Source organism: Cupressus sempervirens, chromosome 2 (assembly GCF_028749045.1).
Source record: "Cupressus sempervirens isolate cs-2001-9-10 chromosome 2, ASM2874904v1, whole genome shotgun sequence".
NCBI classification, from domain to species: Eukaryota; Viridiplantae; Streptophyta; class Pinopsida; order Cupressales; family Cupressaceae; genus Cupressus; species Cupressus sempervirens.
This window is the reverse complement of record NC_143119.1, coordinates 46537635-46559344: the sequence shown is the minus strand read 5'-3', so window position 1 is coordinate 46559344 and position 21710 is coordinate 46537635. Positions and strand designations below refer to the sequence as shown.

At 32.9% G+C, this 21710-nt stretch overlaps 1 protein-coding gene across 1 annotated transcript in view; it reads right to left on the bottom strand.

The window, feature by feature from the left end:
* Nucleotides 1-1256: 1256 nt before the first annotated feature.
* LOC149570996 (uncharacterized) overlaps nucleotides 1257-21710 on the bottom strand; it is a 100674-nt gene continuing 80220 nt past the window's right edge. Inside the window, exons 2-3 of the mRNA XM_089808344.1 lie at nucleotides 1498-1616; nucleotides 1257-1391 (exon numbers count right to left, since the gene is read on the bottom strand). Coding sequence (XP_089664470.1) covers nucleotides 1382-1391; nucleotides 1498-1616 — 129 coding nt within the window. The 3' untranslated portion in view covers nucleotides 1257-1381. The remainder of the gene's footprint in view (nucleotides 1392-1497; nucleotides 1617-21710) is intronic.

Below are 21710 nucleotides of genomic sequence, written 5' to 3'. Positions count from 1 at the left end.
TATTTGAATTTGATTCTATATGTTTTAGCACATCTATTATTTATTTATTCAAAGTACTTTAAATTTCTATTTTAAGACTTTAATTATTGTACATAGATTTTAGAATAGAAAATTATACATTATAATAATACAATGAATAATTTGATCTTTCATACTTTTCTAGAACTATTAGAAATGTTTTAATTAATTGTAAGTAAATACATTGAAATACACACACACAATGTTTAGTGTAGTTATTTATTACAATTCTTAGTTAAGTGCTATTTAATTAGTGATATTGTTAAAAGAAAAGAAAAATGATTCCACTTATATTATATGTATTACAATGTGTGATTCTATGAGTTAATGTGTTGGTTATACAAATAGACACTTCTTAAACATGTTTCAAAAAATATTGCAATGACCAAGAATACTACTTTCTCACCTGAAAAATACATAGAATATAATTTGAATATAATTTAAAAATATTCTAAAACTAAACATTAATATATTTCATTCATATAATAAAATTACAATCAAATTAGAACTAATAACACTTGTTTCTGAGTTACATTATTTCAAGACTAATATTCGGTTGGCATTCGATTTTATGGACTTTTCGAATCCCGATTCTTCCATTCGCTGAAGAGGGATTCTTTTTCAGTGGGAAAACCGAACAGATTTTTAAACTTACGTTGCTGAATGGACATGAAAACCACAAACAAATCATAATGCAATTATTCGCCGGTTTAAATTTGGCTGGATAGGCGCTGCAAAACTGTATCCCTAAATGCCATATCACCCGGATTAGAAAAGGCAGTCCAAAATAGAAACCGCAAAATTTAACAGCTTTCATCAGGGTAATGGAAACTGCAAAGATCAGGAAACAGCTTTCAAACAGGGTAACGGAAAAGATCAGGAAACAACTTTCATTCTACGGAAAAGATCAGGAAACAACTTTCAAACAGGGTAATGGAAACTGCAAAGGGCTTAATGAAAAGAGTTGTGGATCCAGCGAGACGTGTTATAAAAGAATGTGCATTGAAATGGTTCAGCTGCATCAGCAGGAAGCGCACGTTTAAAGAATTTGAGGAGGATCCTGAGGCAGAGGAAGAAAACAACATGCAACATGCAGAGCAAGAACAGAGGAAAAGGTCAAGAACGGAGGATATACATGATCATGGCAGATCTCACTCTCTAGAGGTTAGTGGCTTCTGCTCAAAACAGAGTTCATATATCTAATGGTGAACTACTGTAGTATATATGTAACTCAAAATACTTTCAAATACATTTCCATCCTTGTCAATCAAAAATTTGGAGAAGTTCCATCTGATGTCCTCATCAAAAACACCACCTCTGCATGATTTTAAGAACCTGTATACAGGAGCTGCATTCTCACCATTCACATCCACCTGCATATTCATAATTAGTATTTCAAATCATTATTAAGGAAATAATGTTAACTAAAAACTTTACTTTTAAATCATATACCATGTCCCCTGTATTTAAAATGCAAACCTTATCAAAAATGGGAAAGTTGGCTTTAAAGCGAGGGCATGCAATTGCTGCAATCTCTTCATTAGTACCAGGTTCTTGTGCAGCAAACTGATTACATGGAAAGGCCAATACTTCGAAACCTACAAACATGTTTTTCAAAATAATTTGAGCTCTCTATAAACTTTGATGATTGACATTATTTGTATTTTTCAGTATATATTTTGAAATCAAATTTTATTTTGGATTTGTGAAGATATGATATGTTGTTTTAAGCGTTTTCTTGGTTATCAGTTCTCTTGTCAAGGGGCCTCTGTTTGTTTGATCATGTAGGAAATTCTGTAGTTAAGCACACTCAAGTTGTAGTATTGGGATGGGTGACCTCCTCCGGGCTCTGGGGAAGTCGGGTGCTTTGTTAGGTTCGTGTTCAATCACTACTCATGAAATATGGATCAACTGGTTTTACTCAAAAACTACACAATTAAATCCTGATAGCTATATCATAATTTAACTTGCTATAAAATTATTTCCTACTCACCCATTAAACATTTCTCGAAAAATAAACTTCTTACTTAAAATATTTCATATCTGAAAGTCACTAAAGATAGTACTTTGCAAGATTAGATGTGCATTATCATTATTTGTACTTCCTTTTGGATTGACTCGCCCATTAGATTACACACATAGAGAACAAGTCAGGTGTTGACCTGTAATTTGGCTTAAGATGGAAGAAATCTAATGCCAAAGTTTCCACAATTAAACCTTCTATAAAGATGTAGAGAAACTTAAATCCGATGTCAAGTTTCCATAGTCAAATCTTCTAGAAAGACGTAGAAAAATTTAAATCTGATGCCAAGTCTCCACAGTCAAACCTTCTATAAAGATGTGGAAAAACTTAAATCTGATGCCAACTTTCCACAATCAAGCCTCCTATAAAGATGTGGAGAAACTTAAATCTGATGTCTAAGTTTCCACAATCAAACCTTCTATAAAGATGTAGAAAAACTGACTTTTAACTACTACCAATACAAGAGCATCTATTTTGTAATAAGTCATATAGAAAATTCATTCAAGTATACCAGATGGATACTTCAGGTAATATTCCATTACACCATACAAATTATAATTTCAGGGAGTTTACAGCTACAGACTGGTATTATATAACAAGTGTTCATCCCATGCAAAAGAAATCCTCAGCATCCAAGATTTACAACATTTTCATAAACATGAATTAATATTTGAAGCCCAATGTCACCATCTCAAAGCCAATCCAAGTTTCTATTGGATTTATGATAGATTTTAGTTTCAATCATATATAATTTTAAACGAACATACACAACTAGAAGCTATCATGGATATCATGCATCTACTTCAGAATTGTGTAAAACACATACCACTAAATCTCCACTACCATAGAAAAGCTAAACAGTCTACTTCCCCTATCTAACAGTAAATTAAAAGCTCCAAAGCTACAGATAAAAAGTCCTCTAAAAGATAAAACTATTAGACATTAGAAGACTATATATATTACATATCACCTTGGTCCTTAAACTTGACATACAATTCATTCATCTCCTCATAGTTTGTGGTAGTAAGCCCACTAAATGTATGATACATAGATTTAAAAATGTGTAAGAAATCCTACTTAGGAGTATCTAGTTTAGTTTCAAAATTGATGAAAGTTGAATCAGTTCTATTATATTATTCCATGAATATTTTAATTGTGCTTGCAGGACATGGATGATGGAACATTAGTAAGCACTCCAGAATCGCAGTGGTCACCCATACAATTTCCAATTACAGGTGGACGGCAGGTGAGAAACTCTGTTTGACAACATTTTTCTCCTAAGATTTTGGTTTTTGAGATAAATTATTGGTTTTTGACATGATATGATTTGCACTGCAGTTGTTAAAAAGGAGTAATAGCTCTCATATGCCATTGAGGATGACCCGACAAAGGACAAACTTTGATTCCCCATTGGGTAATTTTAGTCCATTTCAATAAGCTGCTTAACAATTCAATCAAATAAATTCTTAATTCTTTATATTTAATAAACTTAGGTTTGAATCTATAGCTCTAGTTTTAAAAGAGAGGTCATAACTTGAAATCTTGCGGGTAGTAGATATTACTATAAGTCATCTATAGATCTATATACAGATTTCCCGGTATTATTGATTATAAAAGAATCTCAATCTTTTGTCTTTCTTTTGATTGCAGTTATTAAGAAACCAATGGAAACAGAGAAGCAGGGTGTTTCATTGGCATATGAACTCCTAGTACCACAAAAATCCAAAGAGATGGCTCGTAAGATTCTAGAGCATTGTGCTGAACAATCTTCAGCTCAACTAAAATCTAATGATGATTGTCAAACTTCACTAGGATCTTTAGAGCATTTGGCTTCGAGAATCAAAGGTACATCTCCCTCAAGACTCTCAAGCATCTATCAAATTTTGAATATAATTTTATGAGATAGTTTTGAAATATATATTGTGATTGTTCAATTGTAACTCTATTATTAGCTGCCAGAACTGCAGGTTCCCGGTCCTTGAAAAACCTAGTGGACTCCTTTTTTGATCTCTTTTTTAATTTTTTGTATGGGGTTTCAAATCCCCTCAAAATCTGTTTTTACCGAAATCAAAAACTCTACTATAAACTATTTAATAGTCCAATCAAAAGTCTAGAATCTACAAACAAAATATCAATTCCAATAAAGTTCCAAATCAAGTACATTAATATAATAGCCCAAATATACCTTCACACATTGTTAAGGTGGACTCTATTGTTTTCCAATCTTTCAAGACCTTGTAGATAATTGTATTGCTTCAGCATCAAATACTAACAAAATGACATAAAAGAGAAGAATGTTGTTGATTGATGAAGCAAACAAGATAGCAAAATCATAGTAGTCATAACAAATACACTGATAACATGTTGGCAGTAATACTTAATGTAATTGATACAATTGTCAACGAAACCTAAAAAGAACCTCCATGTTACAACTAAAGGTATCTTTAACAAGCAAGAACTTTTTGCATTGAACAGTGTATTTTATTTGTTTTCTAATAATTGCTTCTCATTTATTGCATAGAAAACACAATGCCAATATCAAGTTCAAATGACCTTTCTCCATCAAATCTTGCAACACCTACCTTGGCCATTAGTCATTGCAACATCTACTTTGGGCCTGGTGGAGCATCATCTGATGTCACTAATGATACTGAAACTATTCCAATAGTCCCAAAAGGGATGGAAGGATTTCGATTGGATTTATCAGATTTATGTTGGGTTCTAGAAAATAAAGGTTTTCGAATGTGTTTATCAGAGGTATGTCAGATTGATATTGGACTATGTTAATATTTTTTATTAGATAAGCAAGAATTTTGAAATAAGTTATGCTAATATTATAACTAACATGTTTTGTTACAATTTAGACTAACTTTGTCTGTCTCTTTGTTAACCTTTGTGGACTTTAAATAGGAATCTGATGATGAGGACGAGGTAAGCAATAATGCCACTAGAGGTTCAGCCCTCTATTTTCTTGATGTAACTTCTTCAAACATTTTGGTTTCTTAGGAATAACTTAATCTAACCATTTTCTATTCCTTGCGGACTTGACTATAACAAGAGTCTAATGATGAAGACCATGTAAGCAACTATGCTAGTAAAGGCTTAGCTCTCCATTGTCTTGACGTAAGTTCTGCAAAGATTCTAATTCTCGTAGGAATATTTTATTCTGAGCATTTACTAACCTTTTACAGACTTGACTATAATAGGAGTATGATGATGATGCCCATGTAAGCAAAAATGCTACTAGAAGTTCAGCTCTCTATTGTCTTGTTGTAAGTTCACAGATTCTAATTTTATTAAGAATAACTTAATCTAGACTTTGCTAATTTCCATTTTTGAATGAGTTTATCAAAGATATGTTGAGTTGATAATGGACTGTGCTAATATTATTTATTAGAAAAGTAAGAATCTTGAAAGGTCTGTAATGTCTTTTTCAAATAGAAAGTAAGATTTAAAAGTTATGCTATTGTTACAACTAATATGTTTGTTTTTCTCCTTTTTGATTATCTGCTAACCTTTGAGAACTTTTAATAGGAACCTCATGACGATGACTATATAAGAAACAATACTACTGGAAGTTCAGCTTTCCATTGTCTTGATGTAAGTTCTTCAAAGATTCTAATTTTCTTAGGAATAACTTAATCTGACCATTTTCTAATCCTTTGTGGATTTGATTAAAACAGGAGCTTGATGATGATGACCACGTCAACCATGATGTTAATAGAGGTCTTCATGTAAGTTGTTCAAATATTCTAATTTTCTTAAGATTAACTTAATCTGACATTTGCTAACCCTTTGTGGACTTGACTTAACAAAAGTCTCATGATGATGGTGGTGTCAGCAACAGTACTAGTAGAAATATTGATGTAAGTTCTTCAAAGATTATAATTTTCTTAAGAATAACTTAATTTCATCATTTTCTAACCCTTTGTGAATTTTGACTATAATAGGGTTCTAATGATGATGACAATGCAAGCATCAACGATTCTCTAACCATTTGCAACTCTTTGGGGGCTTGACTATACAGAATTCTAATGATGACCACCATGTAAGCAATAGTGCAACTGCAGGTTCAGCTCTCAAATGCATTGATGTAAGTTCTTCAAAGATTCTGTAAGACATTTTTCAATCATATTGTTTCAGTTATTTGTCATAGTTTGAATGAGTTTTCAGATTCTACTTTTCATTTGGGTGATGAGGCCACTTAAGATGCGAATATTAGTTGACATGATATTTTATCTGGAAAGGCATCGAAATTAATAGATAGTTTGTAATGAAATAACTTGCACAATAGAAGAAAAAATATGAAATATTATATAAATACTTGATAATAACTGAGAGCAATAGGCCACTTCGAGGGGGCAACCTCCAGATATCTCCAATGAGAACACACTTCACAATATGATGTTGAAATAAGACTCACAACCTCCTATATATTCTTAATTATGCTTAGGTTGAATAGACACAACTCTACATAACACCTAGGCTGACCTACCTACCTAAATAATAATATAATAATGATAACATGACTTGATTAAGGGTTAAGATAGCCACAAATTGACTATCCATATCCCTATATACACCAACATTAAGGGCGTAGCATAGTTTGTGATTTGTAATTTCTGATTATTAAAATCCACCAACGAAGAGACACATTAATCAAAAGGTTACAGAGGTCACAACTAGCTAAAGTTTTCTTCCTCCCTTCTGTAGCGTGTGTTAACTTGCGAGTCTCATAAGTTGCTTTTGTTTCATTCATTCATTTATTCATTGGCTAATTTGAAAGTCTAAAACTGTAGTACTTTAAAAACACATGTTTGCGAGCTTTTCTTAGAAAATATATAGTTAATTGTCAACATTGTCCTTATGCAGGTGCAAAACAAAAGTGATTCAGTATGAAGGCCAATTGTTGGGGAATCTAAATAGACAGTGATATCCAACGCAACCTCCGAACCTTCGAAATGAAAAATTCCATTCAGTTGATTGAATAATGTAGGCCATTACCTTTTCATACAATTGGAAAGAGCATGCAGGCAGTTTGAAGCGAATTCCATGGATATCACAGCTTTAATCAAATTTTTGCTGCTGTTAACATCAAAATATTCACCTGTTCCGAAATGAGATATTACAGGTTTTTGGATTCCTGATATTGTAAGTTTCATGTTCCTCTTCCTTTTTCAATGCATTAAGGGTTTCAGCATAGTTTTTGTCCTTCCTTCCCTGGGGTAAACCATGCTTATTTTGGACTTGGTTTGACAATGAAAGTTCAGTATGGTATCTCAAGCATCGGGATGGAAGAAGACTCACTAAAGGGAGAAAACAAATTGATGTCTATTTTCTGCTGCAGATTGGATAAAACATAATGTAAGTACAATTCAACTACTAAAAGCATTGAATTAATGAAACGAATCAAGGATGAAGAAGTAACAGCTTTGTATTATCTTTACACTTCTGTGATGTCAGATAAATGTTGACTAGATGACAGTGATTTGAAGCTCAAATGCAATTAATAGTCATTGATGGGTATAAAATAATTTAGATGTGTGAAGAATTAATGGTGCAACATTTGAAATTAAAAGGTAAGATGTAGATTAATATTTAGAAGGGAAACATGAGTACATTGAGAAGATCAGTTGTGACTACAAATTTCATGGAGACTTTAGAAATGGTGAAAATTGTATCAGTTTGCTTTTGAAAGGATGTGATAATTGCTTTGTTGCAAAGGGATGGGTGTTCTTCTTAGGACATTGTTTTGAATTGTTAAAAGACTATCAGCTTAAGTCATTAGACTTAGACTTACTTTCTAACATAGCAAATTTTAAGTTTTTAGATTGAATTTTCAGTGATTTTTAAACTTTTTTTAATATTGTTTCCAACATTACAAGGATTAAATTGAATTTGTAACGGTAATTGGCTGACACATTTGTGGCTGCTCGTCTTTCCCTCAACAGTTTCCTCCAGCTGCTCCAATTTGTTCACACAATGTAACTTTTCTTTTTGCCCTGCTATAATTTTTCTTCCAGCAGTTATTTTTCTTACAGCAAGAAGGCAGTTGGCAAGTGCTGTAGACACACATTCTTAAAATGTAATTCATAATGTAATGACTTTGTTTTAGTGCTGTTCAGATTGTCGAACCTCCTGTAACTCAAAATTGAGGGTCCACAGCTGGTTGTTTTCTTGAACAGCTACTCTAACGATGTAAATAAATAAAAACTAGATTGTTTGAAACAAATGTAATCTTGAATTTTATGAAATTGATTTTATAGTTCTTTTGTACGAATATTTTAGAGGTATTTTAAAATGTTTTATTATATAGATTTAAACTTAAATAGTTCAAACAATCAATTGAACTATGTTTATTTTTATAGATTTATCATTTTCATCTATCTTATATTTTGTTTAATTTTGTAAGTCATTAATTTTCTACTAAACTTGACTTTAGTTGCATGTCTTCCTATTTTCATATTTTGAGGTCTTCAATCATTTTTCCCAAGAAGTTGGGTTAGCCTTGTTGAGGCATACCCTTTCACAAAATGCTCCTTTATCCAACTCCTCTAAATATTTTTTCATAGGGTCATCAAAACAAGGAATGATGTGCTCAAAATGTCTTGTCTAGAAGAGAGAACTCTCCCTCCCATAGAAGGATGTGAATCCAACCTTTAAAAGAATTGACAGATCTTTTTTGTTCGATTAAACTTGATTTCATGTCCTACACCCATCAAAAACATAACCAGCCATGGCGCATTTATTTCAAAACCTAAAGAGCTCATATGTTTGATCTATTACATCATATTCCCCAACTTAGAGGATAATGTAACTAGATAAACAAGCACCTGCTCAATATACACATCAATATAGAATCATACAAAATCATTATTATCTACATTATGTATCATTAACAATTTGGCCAACAATACAAGAAATTCATATCCAAATATTTTTGCCCTAGTGTTTGATCTATAAACTAGGAAATCTTAACTTGTGTAGGACTCTATTATTTCTCTAAATCCAAGATTGTATGATACTTCTTAAGGAAAATGCTAGCATTACAAAAAAAACCAATACTAAATAAGAGAATACGTATATACTATTCTCAGAGGGATAACATAGGGAAATAAATCATTCACAAGTACTAAGGTCTCAGTAAATCTATGAAAAAAACCAATACCAAATAAGAGAGTACATATATAATATTCTTGGAGGGATAACATAGAGAAATAAATCATTCACAAGTACCAAGGTCTCAATGAATCTATGTATATTTTCTCTTAAGACCAAGCTCTAAAAACATCAATATTGAGTCTAGACTCTACACAATTTCCCTACTAGTTTTTAAGATTGGATGAAACTTTTTTCACAAGGAAATCAAGTACCTTTTACACCTAATAACTACACTCTACAACAATAATATAAGGACTACAATATGTGGTTTGGACTTTTGATGATTCCTTGTACTAGTCAACTCTAGGCCCTAGCAACGACTCTAACATTGGTAAAGTGGAGATGAAAAGTTCTTAGAAGGTATAGGAAGACAAATATTTATCCACTATATTATTTGCACCCAAAATCACGAGGAGCTCCTCACTCAAAACAATACTGGGACAAGTAGCATCTCCAAAATAGTAAACATCTTTAGTAAAGAGAAAATAGGAATAAGATGCCCTTGGTTTAGAGCCTATAATGGTTCATTGTGCACAACAAGTGACAAAGCTGAATCCTTGAAGGATATAATCCTCAAAATCATGCCAAATGAAATTCTAATCATCATCTTTCAATTCTTTCACATTCTCCTCTCACTCCATCTACCTCAAATGGACCTATGAATTACCCAAAACTCTTTCACCTTCCTACTACTTCTAAACATAATCTAAATATTTTTGTTAAAGTAAAATATATATCTTTTATCATTGAGGTTGATATTTTATATGAATATTCAACAAGGTTAGTTACTCAAAGTTTTAAAGCTCTTAAATGGCACGCTAATAATCCTAAATGATACAATTATGTTGAATATGGTAGGATCCCCTATAATTATCATGCGTTTTAAATTATTTTTATAATATTTGTCACATTATTGAATAGTATACAAACATCAATATCTTTCAACCTTTCACTAACATCTTTACCTGTTAATTTTATTTCATTTATATTGATGAATAATCTCAACTATTCAAAGTCTCATAAAGAAATAAATTCATTGTTCTAAAAAAATTATTATAGTCTTAAATTTTCAATTTAAAGTTAAACTACCTAAATGAACCAAAAAAAAGGAAATAAAATGCCTAGTTTGAACCTCGCTTCTTGTTGCTATCTAAAGGAAAAATTTCTAGAGTTTTCAAGCATTCATGTCTCAATCATTCTATAAGAATCCTAAGGTATTTTATAGGAAGTCTTCTCTAATATAGAAAGATTATCTCTTATGATGTCCAACAAGAGTTCTCAATCAAGAAAGAAGATCTTTTTTGTCACCTACATGCATGTATTCATGCATTCTTTAAGGAAAGAATGCATTAAGCATAACAACATTAAAGATATTGGAATGGTGTTCATAGATCCATGCATTTGTGAAAATGCATCTTGGATTCCATTCCATGATTCGACAACTAATATTAAGAACCATACAACCTTTATATTTACATGCTTTCCTTTATGCAATTTCATTTTAATTTCAAGGTTGATTCCTAAATATGTGCTTGAGCAAGGCAAATCCTTTACAACTAAACTATCCCTATTTTTATGTTGATAGGAACATGTGATGAAGTTGTTAAAAATATGAAAAGTATGTGATCCAATGGATTGCACCTAACAAATATAAACAAAAGTGCAAGATATACAGTGGGTGGGTATATTTTGTACCTAAGCATACAATGGCAAAGGAATTCTATATGCTCCAAATCTACTTCAAAATAAAACCACACATTCAATCTACATTCTAATTGGTGATTCAAGGCACCACAAGTTACTAGCTAACTTATATTTATTTGTTTTTGTTGAATCTTGCATATTGTCCTTAATTATGCTTTTATCAAGTACATTACTCAGCCATATTCTCTCAATTCCAACTCATCTTAACCATAATCATAAAATATTACTACACTCGCTAAGTGCTTAAGTCCCACTTTAGCCTATTGGGTCATTTTCTTTTTTGATTATACATTAGGAAAGGGGTAGACAATATGGCCTCTACTACACGTGCGTCACTTTTTTACTATGCATTTTAGTCAATCCTACTTATTTTGATATATCTCCTTTCAATTCATTATCATTTCATGGTTATATGTTCTATTCATTAGATCTCATGTGTAATTGTGTATTTTGAATCCATTTATGGTGGATAAATCTAATTAGTGTTGCGTTTTTGTCTACCCTTAAAATTTCATTCTTCCATTTAATAGATATACCTTTTCCATATTTCCTTCTACATTATTTTTATACAATTGAATCATACCTATAGAATTTTGGTTAGGATAATTTGTATAATTATGGCCCCATTGATCTTGAGCCCTCTTTATTTCTTAGGAATCTTAATGAACCACACATGAATTCTAATGACATTACCACTATTATTGAGAATCCATCTCCCCACTCTTCTCACGATGATGATGAAACCTTAAGAATGTCTCATACCCAAGAGAAAAATATTTCCAAAGAAGGTTAAGAACATTCTAATTCAAACGTCATCACGTTAGTAGAAATGATGAGGAAGATACTTCAGAATGATGACCATTGTGTTGATTTCTTGCATACTATTTCACATATCATTGATCAAAATGGTACACACATTAAGGATTATCCTCATTATCTTCATTTGAGCCAACCTACTAGTAGTTTTGAGACTTATATGATTCCTAGTTCATTATCTAGTGTTTCCACCTATGTACCACCTCTTGGAGCTACATTTGCTTTGAATATTAATTCTACAAATGTCAATCTTTTAATTGTTTGTTCCTAGAATAGGATTTAATCATAAATGAAATTAAGTGATCCATTCATCTACTTAAAGAGACCAATTCTTATTATCACTAGATAATTAGACTTGGACCAACTAATAAGGAAGACTCAACGCCTTCTACACTTTAGGCTCCACAACACCTAGTCATGTATTCATTTGATAATCTTGTATAATCTCTACACCAAACTTATAGATGAAATCAAGTAATTAGATAAATCTAGTACTAGAATGAACATAATTAAGGAGATACTAAACAATGGCTAGTTATTCATTGATCTGTACTACTTAAAATGAAGCATGACATAAGGTATTACAAACTTATTCAATATACAAATTAAAAAATGAACCTCATTATTTCTTCAAATTTTTGTGTGAAATAATATGAAAGTGCCTATTTATTTGGTTCATTATAAATTTGACATATATCTACACCTTATAATGAGAAGTTTCTAGATTAACTTTTGGATCTAAGATAACACTACCTTACAAGTATATATATGACCAAGACTACTTATCAAAGTCCTTGAGTAAACCCAATGAATCTGTCATTAGTATCTTATCACTTTAATTAGTTCCTTGAATTAAATCATGAATACAAACAAATATATCATAATAATGTATTGATTTAATAAGATCCTTGATCAAATTAGAACAAAATGCATAAGATTCACACCCTTGAGATAAATAAGCCACAAATATGTAATCTCATTATGTTTAATGTTACTCTTGATATATAATGAGAGACATAATCAAACTCAATCAAAAATTTCAACATAATAACACTAAATACTTTTGTTTGCTCCATTGAATGTTTACAAAATTTCTTAGAACTCCATAAAATTTTGTTGGACTAACAAACTCAAAAATAAAGTTCTACCGAAAAGATGTTGGCTCTTATCTCTTGACCTCGATTACCCTTTTATAGAAATAAGGATAGTAAAAGAAGCTAAGGCCTAGAGGAGAAATATTTCACATTTTCATCTAACATACATATTCTTTTTACCAAAAAAAAATATAGAAAGGACAAAATAGTAACTACTCACTTAGAACAAATTGGCATAAAGGTCAATTTGTCTATCAGTGACTCAACACTTAGTCAATTGGTTACATTGTTATGAGCTCTACAATTGCTACCGAGCTTATCATTCAATTTGCAATGTTAACCAAGTGGTTCAGTTGCTCCTAAGCTAAGTAGTTGGAATACTGTGTCTACTAAGCACGTGAGTTAGTTTGCAATGTTTGTCAAGCTACATAGTGTTTATTGAGATTTAGAGACAAAGTTTAGGGAAAATTGAGTGTAGTAGAGACTACCGAGCCAGTCAATGGAAGTGAAGAAGATCATAGCATTAACTGAGCTCTATAGTGTTAACCAAGTTCAATAGTGTTTACTGAGATCATACGGTTAACAAAGTGGATCTAGTGTTGACTGAGTCATGTAGTGTCAACTGAGTGATCCAGTTGCTCCTGAGTTTCTTAGAGTTCATCGAGTCACACAAGGTTGACCGAGTTCAAGCTACCTATAAGTGATTAGTATGGACCAAGCTTCAAAGTTCAACTGAATGCCAATGATTGTCAAGCATTAACAGTGTTTGTCGTGTATCGAAACAACACCGAGTTTTTCTTTAGAACTCGAGTTTTAATACTTGGGCCAACTTTGTGAATTATGATGAAATTAGTATTGTAGCTGACTCTAGTAAGTTATAAATTGGATTGGTATATATGTGATACATTGTATCACATCTAAAGAAGAGAAGTGAAGAGTGTATGATCAGCAGAAGTGCGAATTGAAGAAGGCTACAAGAAGTATAAGGGACAAAAAATATTTATCTATCACAGTCAAGTGATTATTATAATACAAGGAATCTCAACCAACAAATTAGAGTTACAGATTAGAGATCAGCCATTGGTTCATCCTAATAGGTGCATCAACCAAATCCTTTAATAGGGTAGACTTAACAGTCTTTGCTACATCTCCTAACTGAGTCCATACTTCATTGTATGTTTGTAAATACTTTGACAAGGTGGATCTCACGGTCCTTATGGCTTCTAATGGGGTAGATCACTAGAAGCGGTCAATTGTAAGCCTTAATAGGTTAACTTTATACTACAATACTAAAGCTTGTGGGTATCATCCTCACCCAAGTTTTACTTTTTGATTGAATCGTTTATGGGTCACCATATCTTGTGTCAAAGTGTTATGAATGTTTATTTACTTTCATTCTTTCATGCATACAATTAGATCAAAATATTATATAAAGGATTATTTGGTGAAGTGAGATAAAGTTTTATTGGTTCTTGATTCACCCCTCCCCTCTCAGTAACCTTGTGTACCTTATATTTCTAACAATTGGTATCAAAGCTAGTCAAGTTCTCACATAAAAAGTTTAACAAACTGAGAAAAGAATAGAGGCAATGGAGGTATACAAGCTAGATAAGGCTATTGACAATGAAAATTTGGATCTTGAATTGGCCATTAGGAAACTAAAGAAAGAAAAGGAGCAATTCTCTCAATTATTGAAAAGAAAAAAAAGATCTTGCAGTACAAATGAATGACAATCTCTACGTTGAAGAAATAATTTAGATGAAGCTAATGAAGTAATCAAAGATCTATTAGAAAAGAATTCCAATCTTCAAGAAGTTAGAAAGATGGAAAGAGAACAAGAAATCCAATTAGTGAGATTATGTGAAGTCATGAAAGAAAATGACAAAACTAAAGAAGAGATAGAAGGAAAGAACAATGAAATTCAAAATCTATCCCTTCAGCAAGAAGACTTCATTGATCAACTCACTAATGCAAATGAAGAACTTATAAATCTAAGGTCAAAAAATGAAAGATTACAGAATGATCTCAACACTAAAAACAAAACCTATGAAAGAATAATGAAATCTCAAGAAAGCATGAATCAATTGAATGAATAAAGTCAATATAGACACAAAGAAAAAGTTGGAATAGGATACATAGAAGCAGGTGAATCATCTAAGAAAGGAGCTCAAAAGAATCAAAGACCTACTTCCAATCATTGTGGTAAGATAGGTCATACATCAAATAAATGTTGGAATAATGGTAAAGCAAAATTTAATGGAAAGTGTTATAGGTAATAAGCACAGTCATAGAGCAAGTGAATGTAAAGAAAAACCTAAGTTTGAAGCTAAATGTCATAATTGCAAGAAACAAGGACAAAAATCTTTAGAATGTAAAACCAAGCAGTGGAACCCAATAAAACAAATTGTGAAAGCAATATTTGGATGGGATTACAATACATGGTGGAGATGTCACTACTGTGGTGAATTTGGGCACATTGGAGCAAATTGTGTCAAACATCATATGAGAAAAAGTGACACTAACAAGAGATGTTTTATCTATACAGAACTTGGACATCTTTCAAAGAACTATATCAACACAGGTAGAATTGAAGATGAAAAGAAAGCCAAAGCTAACAATATAAGAAAGAAAATGATGAAACAATGGGCACTAAAATCTCTAGAGAATGCAAACCAAGATCATGAAGTGAATGACACCCAAGTCAATTATTTGGGTGGTCCAAAAACTTCAACTTAGTTCCCTATAGAGATCACTGGAACTATGATTCAAAGGAAGTAATCTAACATCAGTTCCAGCCAGTAGAAAGACTGATCCAATCAACATTCGAGACGCACAGGGATCACCAAGCATGATGAAAAGCAAAAGACCTTACTAAGTAAGGTTGGGTCATAGGACCTTACCAAGAAAGGTCGGGTTACATATTATTGCAGACTCTAGTTGATAGTCCATACCGAGTGATGGAGACTCTACCAAGTTGTAGATATCTCCTGAGTATTAAACACTAAACCGAGTGGAGAATAGTCTGTCGCCAAGTGAGTATGAAGTACAAAACATTAATGGTGATTGAAAGGTGGAAATTTGTTAAAAGAAAGGAATCAAAGGCATTTTCTTCATTGCAAATTTATAGAGCTATTAGTGCAGACCGATTTTAGATCCCCCAAGCGATTTGAGCATTTGTTGTTAAAGGATTTTTGAAGTTTTCAGAAACCCTACCGAGCATGGCATCTTCGAGAAGAAAAGAAAAGAAAGGGTTTGAAATGTTGGTTCATGGAGTTGATTGCAACACACCAAACTTCAAGTTGAGTCCAACGATTGGAGAGGTGCTTGACCCAGTTGGTGTACAATCACAAATTCTGCCTAAGGTATTACTCTTGCATACATCTATTCTTTTTATCATTGTCAATCCAACAACTTGAAACCCTGTAAATGAATGAAGAATAAAAGGAATTATGTGTGGATGATGCATTGAAACCCAAACATCAACATTTAGAAACCAAGGGCTTGACTCATATCTCTCATATGCCAAGAGGCTTCGAGGTCAAATAGATGAGATATATTTTGAGCCATGTACATAATGGGCAATTATGGTTGGAGAAACATATTCAAATAACCAAGAAAATGATTCATAAGATCACTAGACTCCCAATGCTTAACAATGAAAAGAAAACTAAAACCCAAGGTTAGGTAGAACCATAAAAGAGAACTCTTTCCTTGTGGGATGGAAGAGGAATAAAGATTAGCAGTGTAACTGACATGGAACTGAAATTTGTCATCCATACCATTACACATAAGATTTACAATACAAGAAGATTAAATAATGGATCATGTGAAGATGTCGATCTAACTTACAAGGTTGTAAAGAATAATGTATCCTTCAACCTTGCTAAGTTTTATTTGAATCAATTCAACAAGAATATGGAGAGCATCGGAGGATCAAAGAATAATCCATGTAAGTTTGGATCTCTTATAACATGTTTATTCTTCTCTACTCCTAAATCTTCCAAAGGTAAAGTAGTATGGAGGAAAGATATTCCTGTTTTTTATTAGATTAATGAGTATATAGCAGAGATGGGTGAAAAAAATTTAATTATCATGGATAACTACTTTGAAACATTCAAGGAGAAGATGAATAATAGATATAGGATTCCAAGAAACTTGTTGAAGATTACTAGGATGATATATGTTTCAAGATGGACTGTGACAAAGTATACATTCAACTAGTAAAACCTAGAGTGGCATTGGTTAAACCTCTAGAATATGAGGTTAACATTGATGACATCAAGGATATCAAGGAGAAGTTATCCAAGATAGATGAAGACATGAAGGCAAGTGCACATCAGCTATCACTTGACCCAAGCCATTCCTCTACACATTATACAAAGATTAGATATCTGACCAATCTATAGGCAGAACTATTGAAGGCAGAAGATAGGATCAAGGTCATGCTTGCAGAAATCCAAGGCATGATTCTTCCAAACATGGATGCATTGCAGAAACATATTGCACATGCAAAGACACTCATCCATGATAAAAACTTCTCCATAGCTGATCACATGATGGAATTATCAGTAGAAGTTTAGATTGTATTGCATGCAAGAAAGGCACTACAGGAAAATTGGGACAAGATGATGATACTTATTCTGAAGGTACATTATGAGTTCTTGTCACATTTTGGTATTAAAATATAATTATTATAAACATTTGGAATTTATGTCAAAAAGGGGGAGTAGTGTATATAATATGTAAAGGAGGATAAGTATACTATACTATGTATATATAAGGGAGATATATGTATGGGGGAGCAGTATAGTATGAATAAGCAAGGAATACCTTTAGAAAAGCAATTTTGAAACATTATAAAATAAGAGTATGTTACCAAGCCATAGCAAATAGAAGTCAAAACCAAGTTGAAGACGTGGAATGATGGAAAAGGAAGTTTTGACTTACAGTTTTGAATGATCATATTTTTGTTTTGATAAGTGTTTTTCTCACTAATGCCAAAGGGGGAGATTGTTGATATAAAGCTTAATTTTTCTATTAGTGTCTCAACACTTAAACAATTGATTATATTGCTACTGAGCTTATCATTTAGTTTGTAGTGTTAACTAAGTGATTCAGTTGCTCCTGAGCTAAGTAATCAGAATACAGTATCTACCAAGCACCTAAGTCAGTTTGCAATGTTTTTCGAGCTACACAGTGTTTACCAAGCTTTAGAAACAAGGTTCAGTGCAAACCAAGAATAACAAAGGCTACCAGGCCAGTTAGTGGAAGTGAAGAAGATCATAGTGTAAACTGAGCTCTATAGTGTTAACCAAGTCCAAGACTGTCTACCAAGCTCACAGGGTTAACAAAGTGGATTTAGTGTTGACCGAGTCATGTAGTGTTGATCGAGTCATGTAGTGTCAACCAAGTGATCTAGTTGCTATCGAGTTTCTTAGAGTTCACTGAGTCACATAGTCTTGACTGAGTGCAAGCTACTTGGAAGTGATTAGTATGGATTGAGCTTCAAAGTTCAACTGAGTGCCAAAGATTGTCGAGTGTTGACAGTGTTTTCCATGTATCAGAACATCACTAAGTTTGTCTTCGGAACCCAAGCTATAGTAGTTGGGCTGACCCAATGAATTGTGATGAAATTGGTATTGTAGCTAACTCTAATAAGTTATAAATTAGATTGGTATTTATGTAATACATTATTGTATCATATCCAAAGAAGAGAATTGAAGAGTGTATGATGAGAATAAGTGCAAATTGAAGAAGGCTACGAGTAGTATAAGGGATAATAACGATTTATCTATCACAGTCAGGTGATTATTGTAATACAAGGAATCTCAACAAACAAATTAGAGTTGCAAATCAAAGATCAGCCACTGGTTCATCCTAATAAGTGCATCAACCAAATCCTTTAATAGGGTAGACTTAACAATCTTTACTAAATCTCCTCCTAGTCGAGTGCATACATCATTGTATGTTTGTAAATCCTTTGACAAGGTGGACCTCACAATCCTTATTGCTCCTAACAGGCAATATCACTAGAAATGGTCAATTGTAAGCCTTAACAAGTTAACTTTATACTACAGTACTAAAGCTTATGGGTATCATCCCCAACCCAGTTTTACTTTCTCATTGAAAGGTTTCTGGATCAACATTTCTTATGTCAAAGTGTTATAAATTTTTATTTCATTTAATTGTTTCATGCATAAAATTAGATTAGAATATTATATGAAGGATTAATTAGTGAAGTAAGATAAATTTTTATTGGTTCTTGATTCACCCTTCCCTTCTCAGTAACCTTGCCTACCTTATATTTCCAATAGAAAATTCTTTAATTACCTTCTTTCATCATGTCCTTTGATGAAGATCTAGTTCTAGGACTTGTGATTTCAAGGTAAAATGATTAAACTGTTGGAAATAGTAGAGATTATTGGCACTTAGATTTTTGTAGAAGTTTTGTATTAATAATTGGTTTTATCGTTGATGCCAACATAAGTTCAGTGTAAGCAATAGTCAATAGATTTGGACACATGAACTTACATTTGTGTAGAAGGATTATATACATCATGTCAATGTTCATTGTATTTTATTTAATATTATAGATGAGTTACAATTTGTGTAGTGAAAACTAGTAGCAAACCAGTGAGAAGTAAAATATGCCAGATGCGGATGCAATATTTTTGTTATATCTTGATGGCAAGTAGGAACCAATGTTGAAGAGCATGGAAGGTGATAAAAGACTTGTTTGTGTGCATATATTGTACTCTGGAAAGAATACATGTGTAATATGCAATGTATTTTACTGGCAATTGACTAGATCATTGTAGCATGTGAAATGGTACTGGAAAATGTTAAATTATTATTGTATCATGTAGAACAATTCATGTAATGATTGTATAATTTCTTGATAATGCATGTATACCTTATAATGGTTATATGTAGTTATTTGTACATCAAGGAAGCCCTAATAGCCTAACTTAATTAATTATTTATAATTGCTATATATATAAAAGTTATTATAAGGAATGAGATGTATGGAATGATAAGTATAGATCTGAGCCTTGATGTTGGATTGTCAAAGAAGAGATGATAAGTTGTTGGGTGATTTGAGAAGAGGTATGAGTGGAATCTATCATCCTAGTGGACTTCAAAGGAGATATTTTGGTAAGTAAGTTGCATATCAATCAGTTCACATTGTTGGATTTTTTATCCTTTTGTAAAGGTGGTTTAACCCTTCATCCTTTTAGCTATGAGATCAAACAGTGTGCCTTTTATTCTCATCAACTCCTAATATAGTTAGAACCTTATAAAAAGGGCTCAAGCTCTCCTAAAAGGGATATTTACTTTAATAAGGTATGTTGTACTAAATGTACCATATTTGACTCCTAACTAGATCACATCTTTTTACAAGGAACTTACATGTTAGTAAACTATTTCATGGGCATCATCCTCATCAGGGCTTTCCCTTTGATCAAGGTTTTTCTTTGAGGACAAAAATCAATATGTTACGGTGTATGGTCTCTTAGTGTTATACATTTTTTTAAATTCTTGGTGATTAGTTTCATAAGTTTTTAATTAATCATAGAAGCTTAGAATCTTGAGGAGATCTGCAATGACTTACAAGAATGAGTCTTAAATTTAATGGAGATGATTATGAAAACTAGAAGAATAAGATGGTAACACATTTGATTCATATGGAGTTCATTATTGAACACTCGTTATGTATGAGATTGATATCAAATATGAGAGTGAGCTATCTTCATTCACATATAAGGAAAAGAAGGAATTTTAATACAACATGCAAGAAGATGAAATCGTCAAATCTTATGTACAAATGATCAAAAAGATTGCAATAGGGGTAAACAACACATGATGAATAATACTTAAGGATGAGGTAGTGTAGAAAATTCTCAAATATTTGACACCATCTAATGAGAATAAAGTCAATGTTTTTTTTTAGATTAAGGTAAAAGCAAGTTTTGAAGGGGCCCCGAAACACATTACATCAAAGAGAAAGATAAACCATTAAGCACAACCAGGTATTAAAAGGACCTGAAACCAGCCAAACAACTAAACCAGGTTTTGCAGGGACCTGAAACCAGCAGATATGACCAATAAAATTAACCAAAAACTCTGGAATCTGAAAGGACAAACAGACTGGAGAAAAGCAGCCAGGAAGGCTATCCAAACCAGATACCAGAAAACCAGAGAAAAGACCATAACACCAACTCAGAACAACCAGTCAGCATAAAGGAACAAAAGATTATCCTTTTAAAATGAGGTTACCCTTACGCGACGGAAGGGTCATATCTAAAGGGGGAGCAGAAGGCTTAGCCTTCTTCCCTTTAACCGCAATCCAACCGTCCTCAAACTTCACTGCCTCAGTCACCCAATCCTCAGAGGACAAAGACCTGTAGAACCCAGGGGACGCAAAGGCCTCAGCAAACACCCTATGAGAGACAGACGACAACTGACCCCTAGGAGGGTCAACCGAAGCAGGGGGAGAGACCAAATCCTTAACCACCAGCTTGGAAAGAACGCTGCCCACAGCCACAGAATCCACAGGATGAGACGCCAAAGCAACCTCCGCAACCACCGGCACGAAAGGAACACTAGCCTCAACCTCTGAAACCGTAGGAGCAACCGAGGATTGTTTCACCGTATAATGCTCAGAGGAGGCCCCAATCCACCAAGAGGGGGAACGCTTGGGTTTGGATTTCCCAACTACACAATGAGCAGCAACGTGACCCGTCAAGTGGCATTTCCTGCAACGAAAAGGGATTCCCTCAAAATCCAACATTTGAGACCAAGACCCCCTCGGGGAATCCAAACAGACCGCCTCAGGAAGACCTTTACAAAAATCCAAGTCAACAAGGAAGCGAGCACAGGTCGAGTGGAAAATA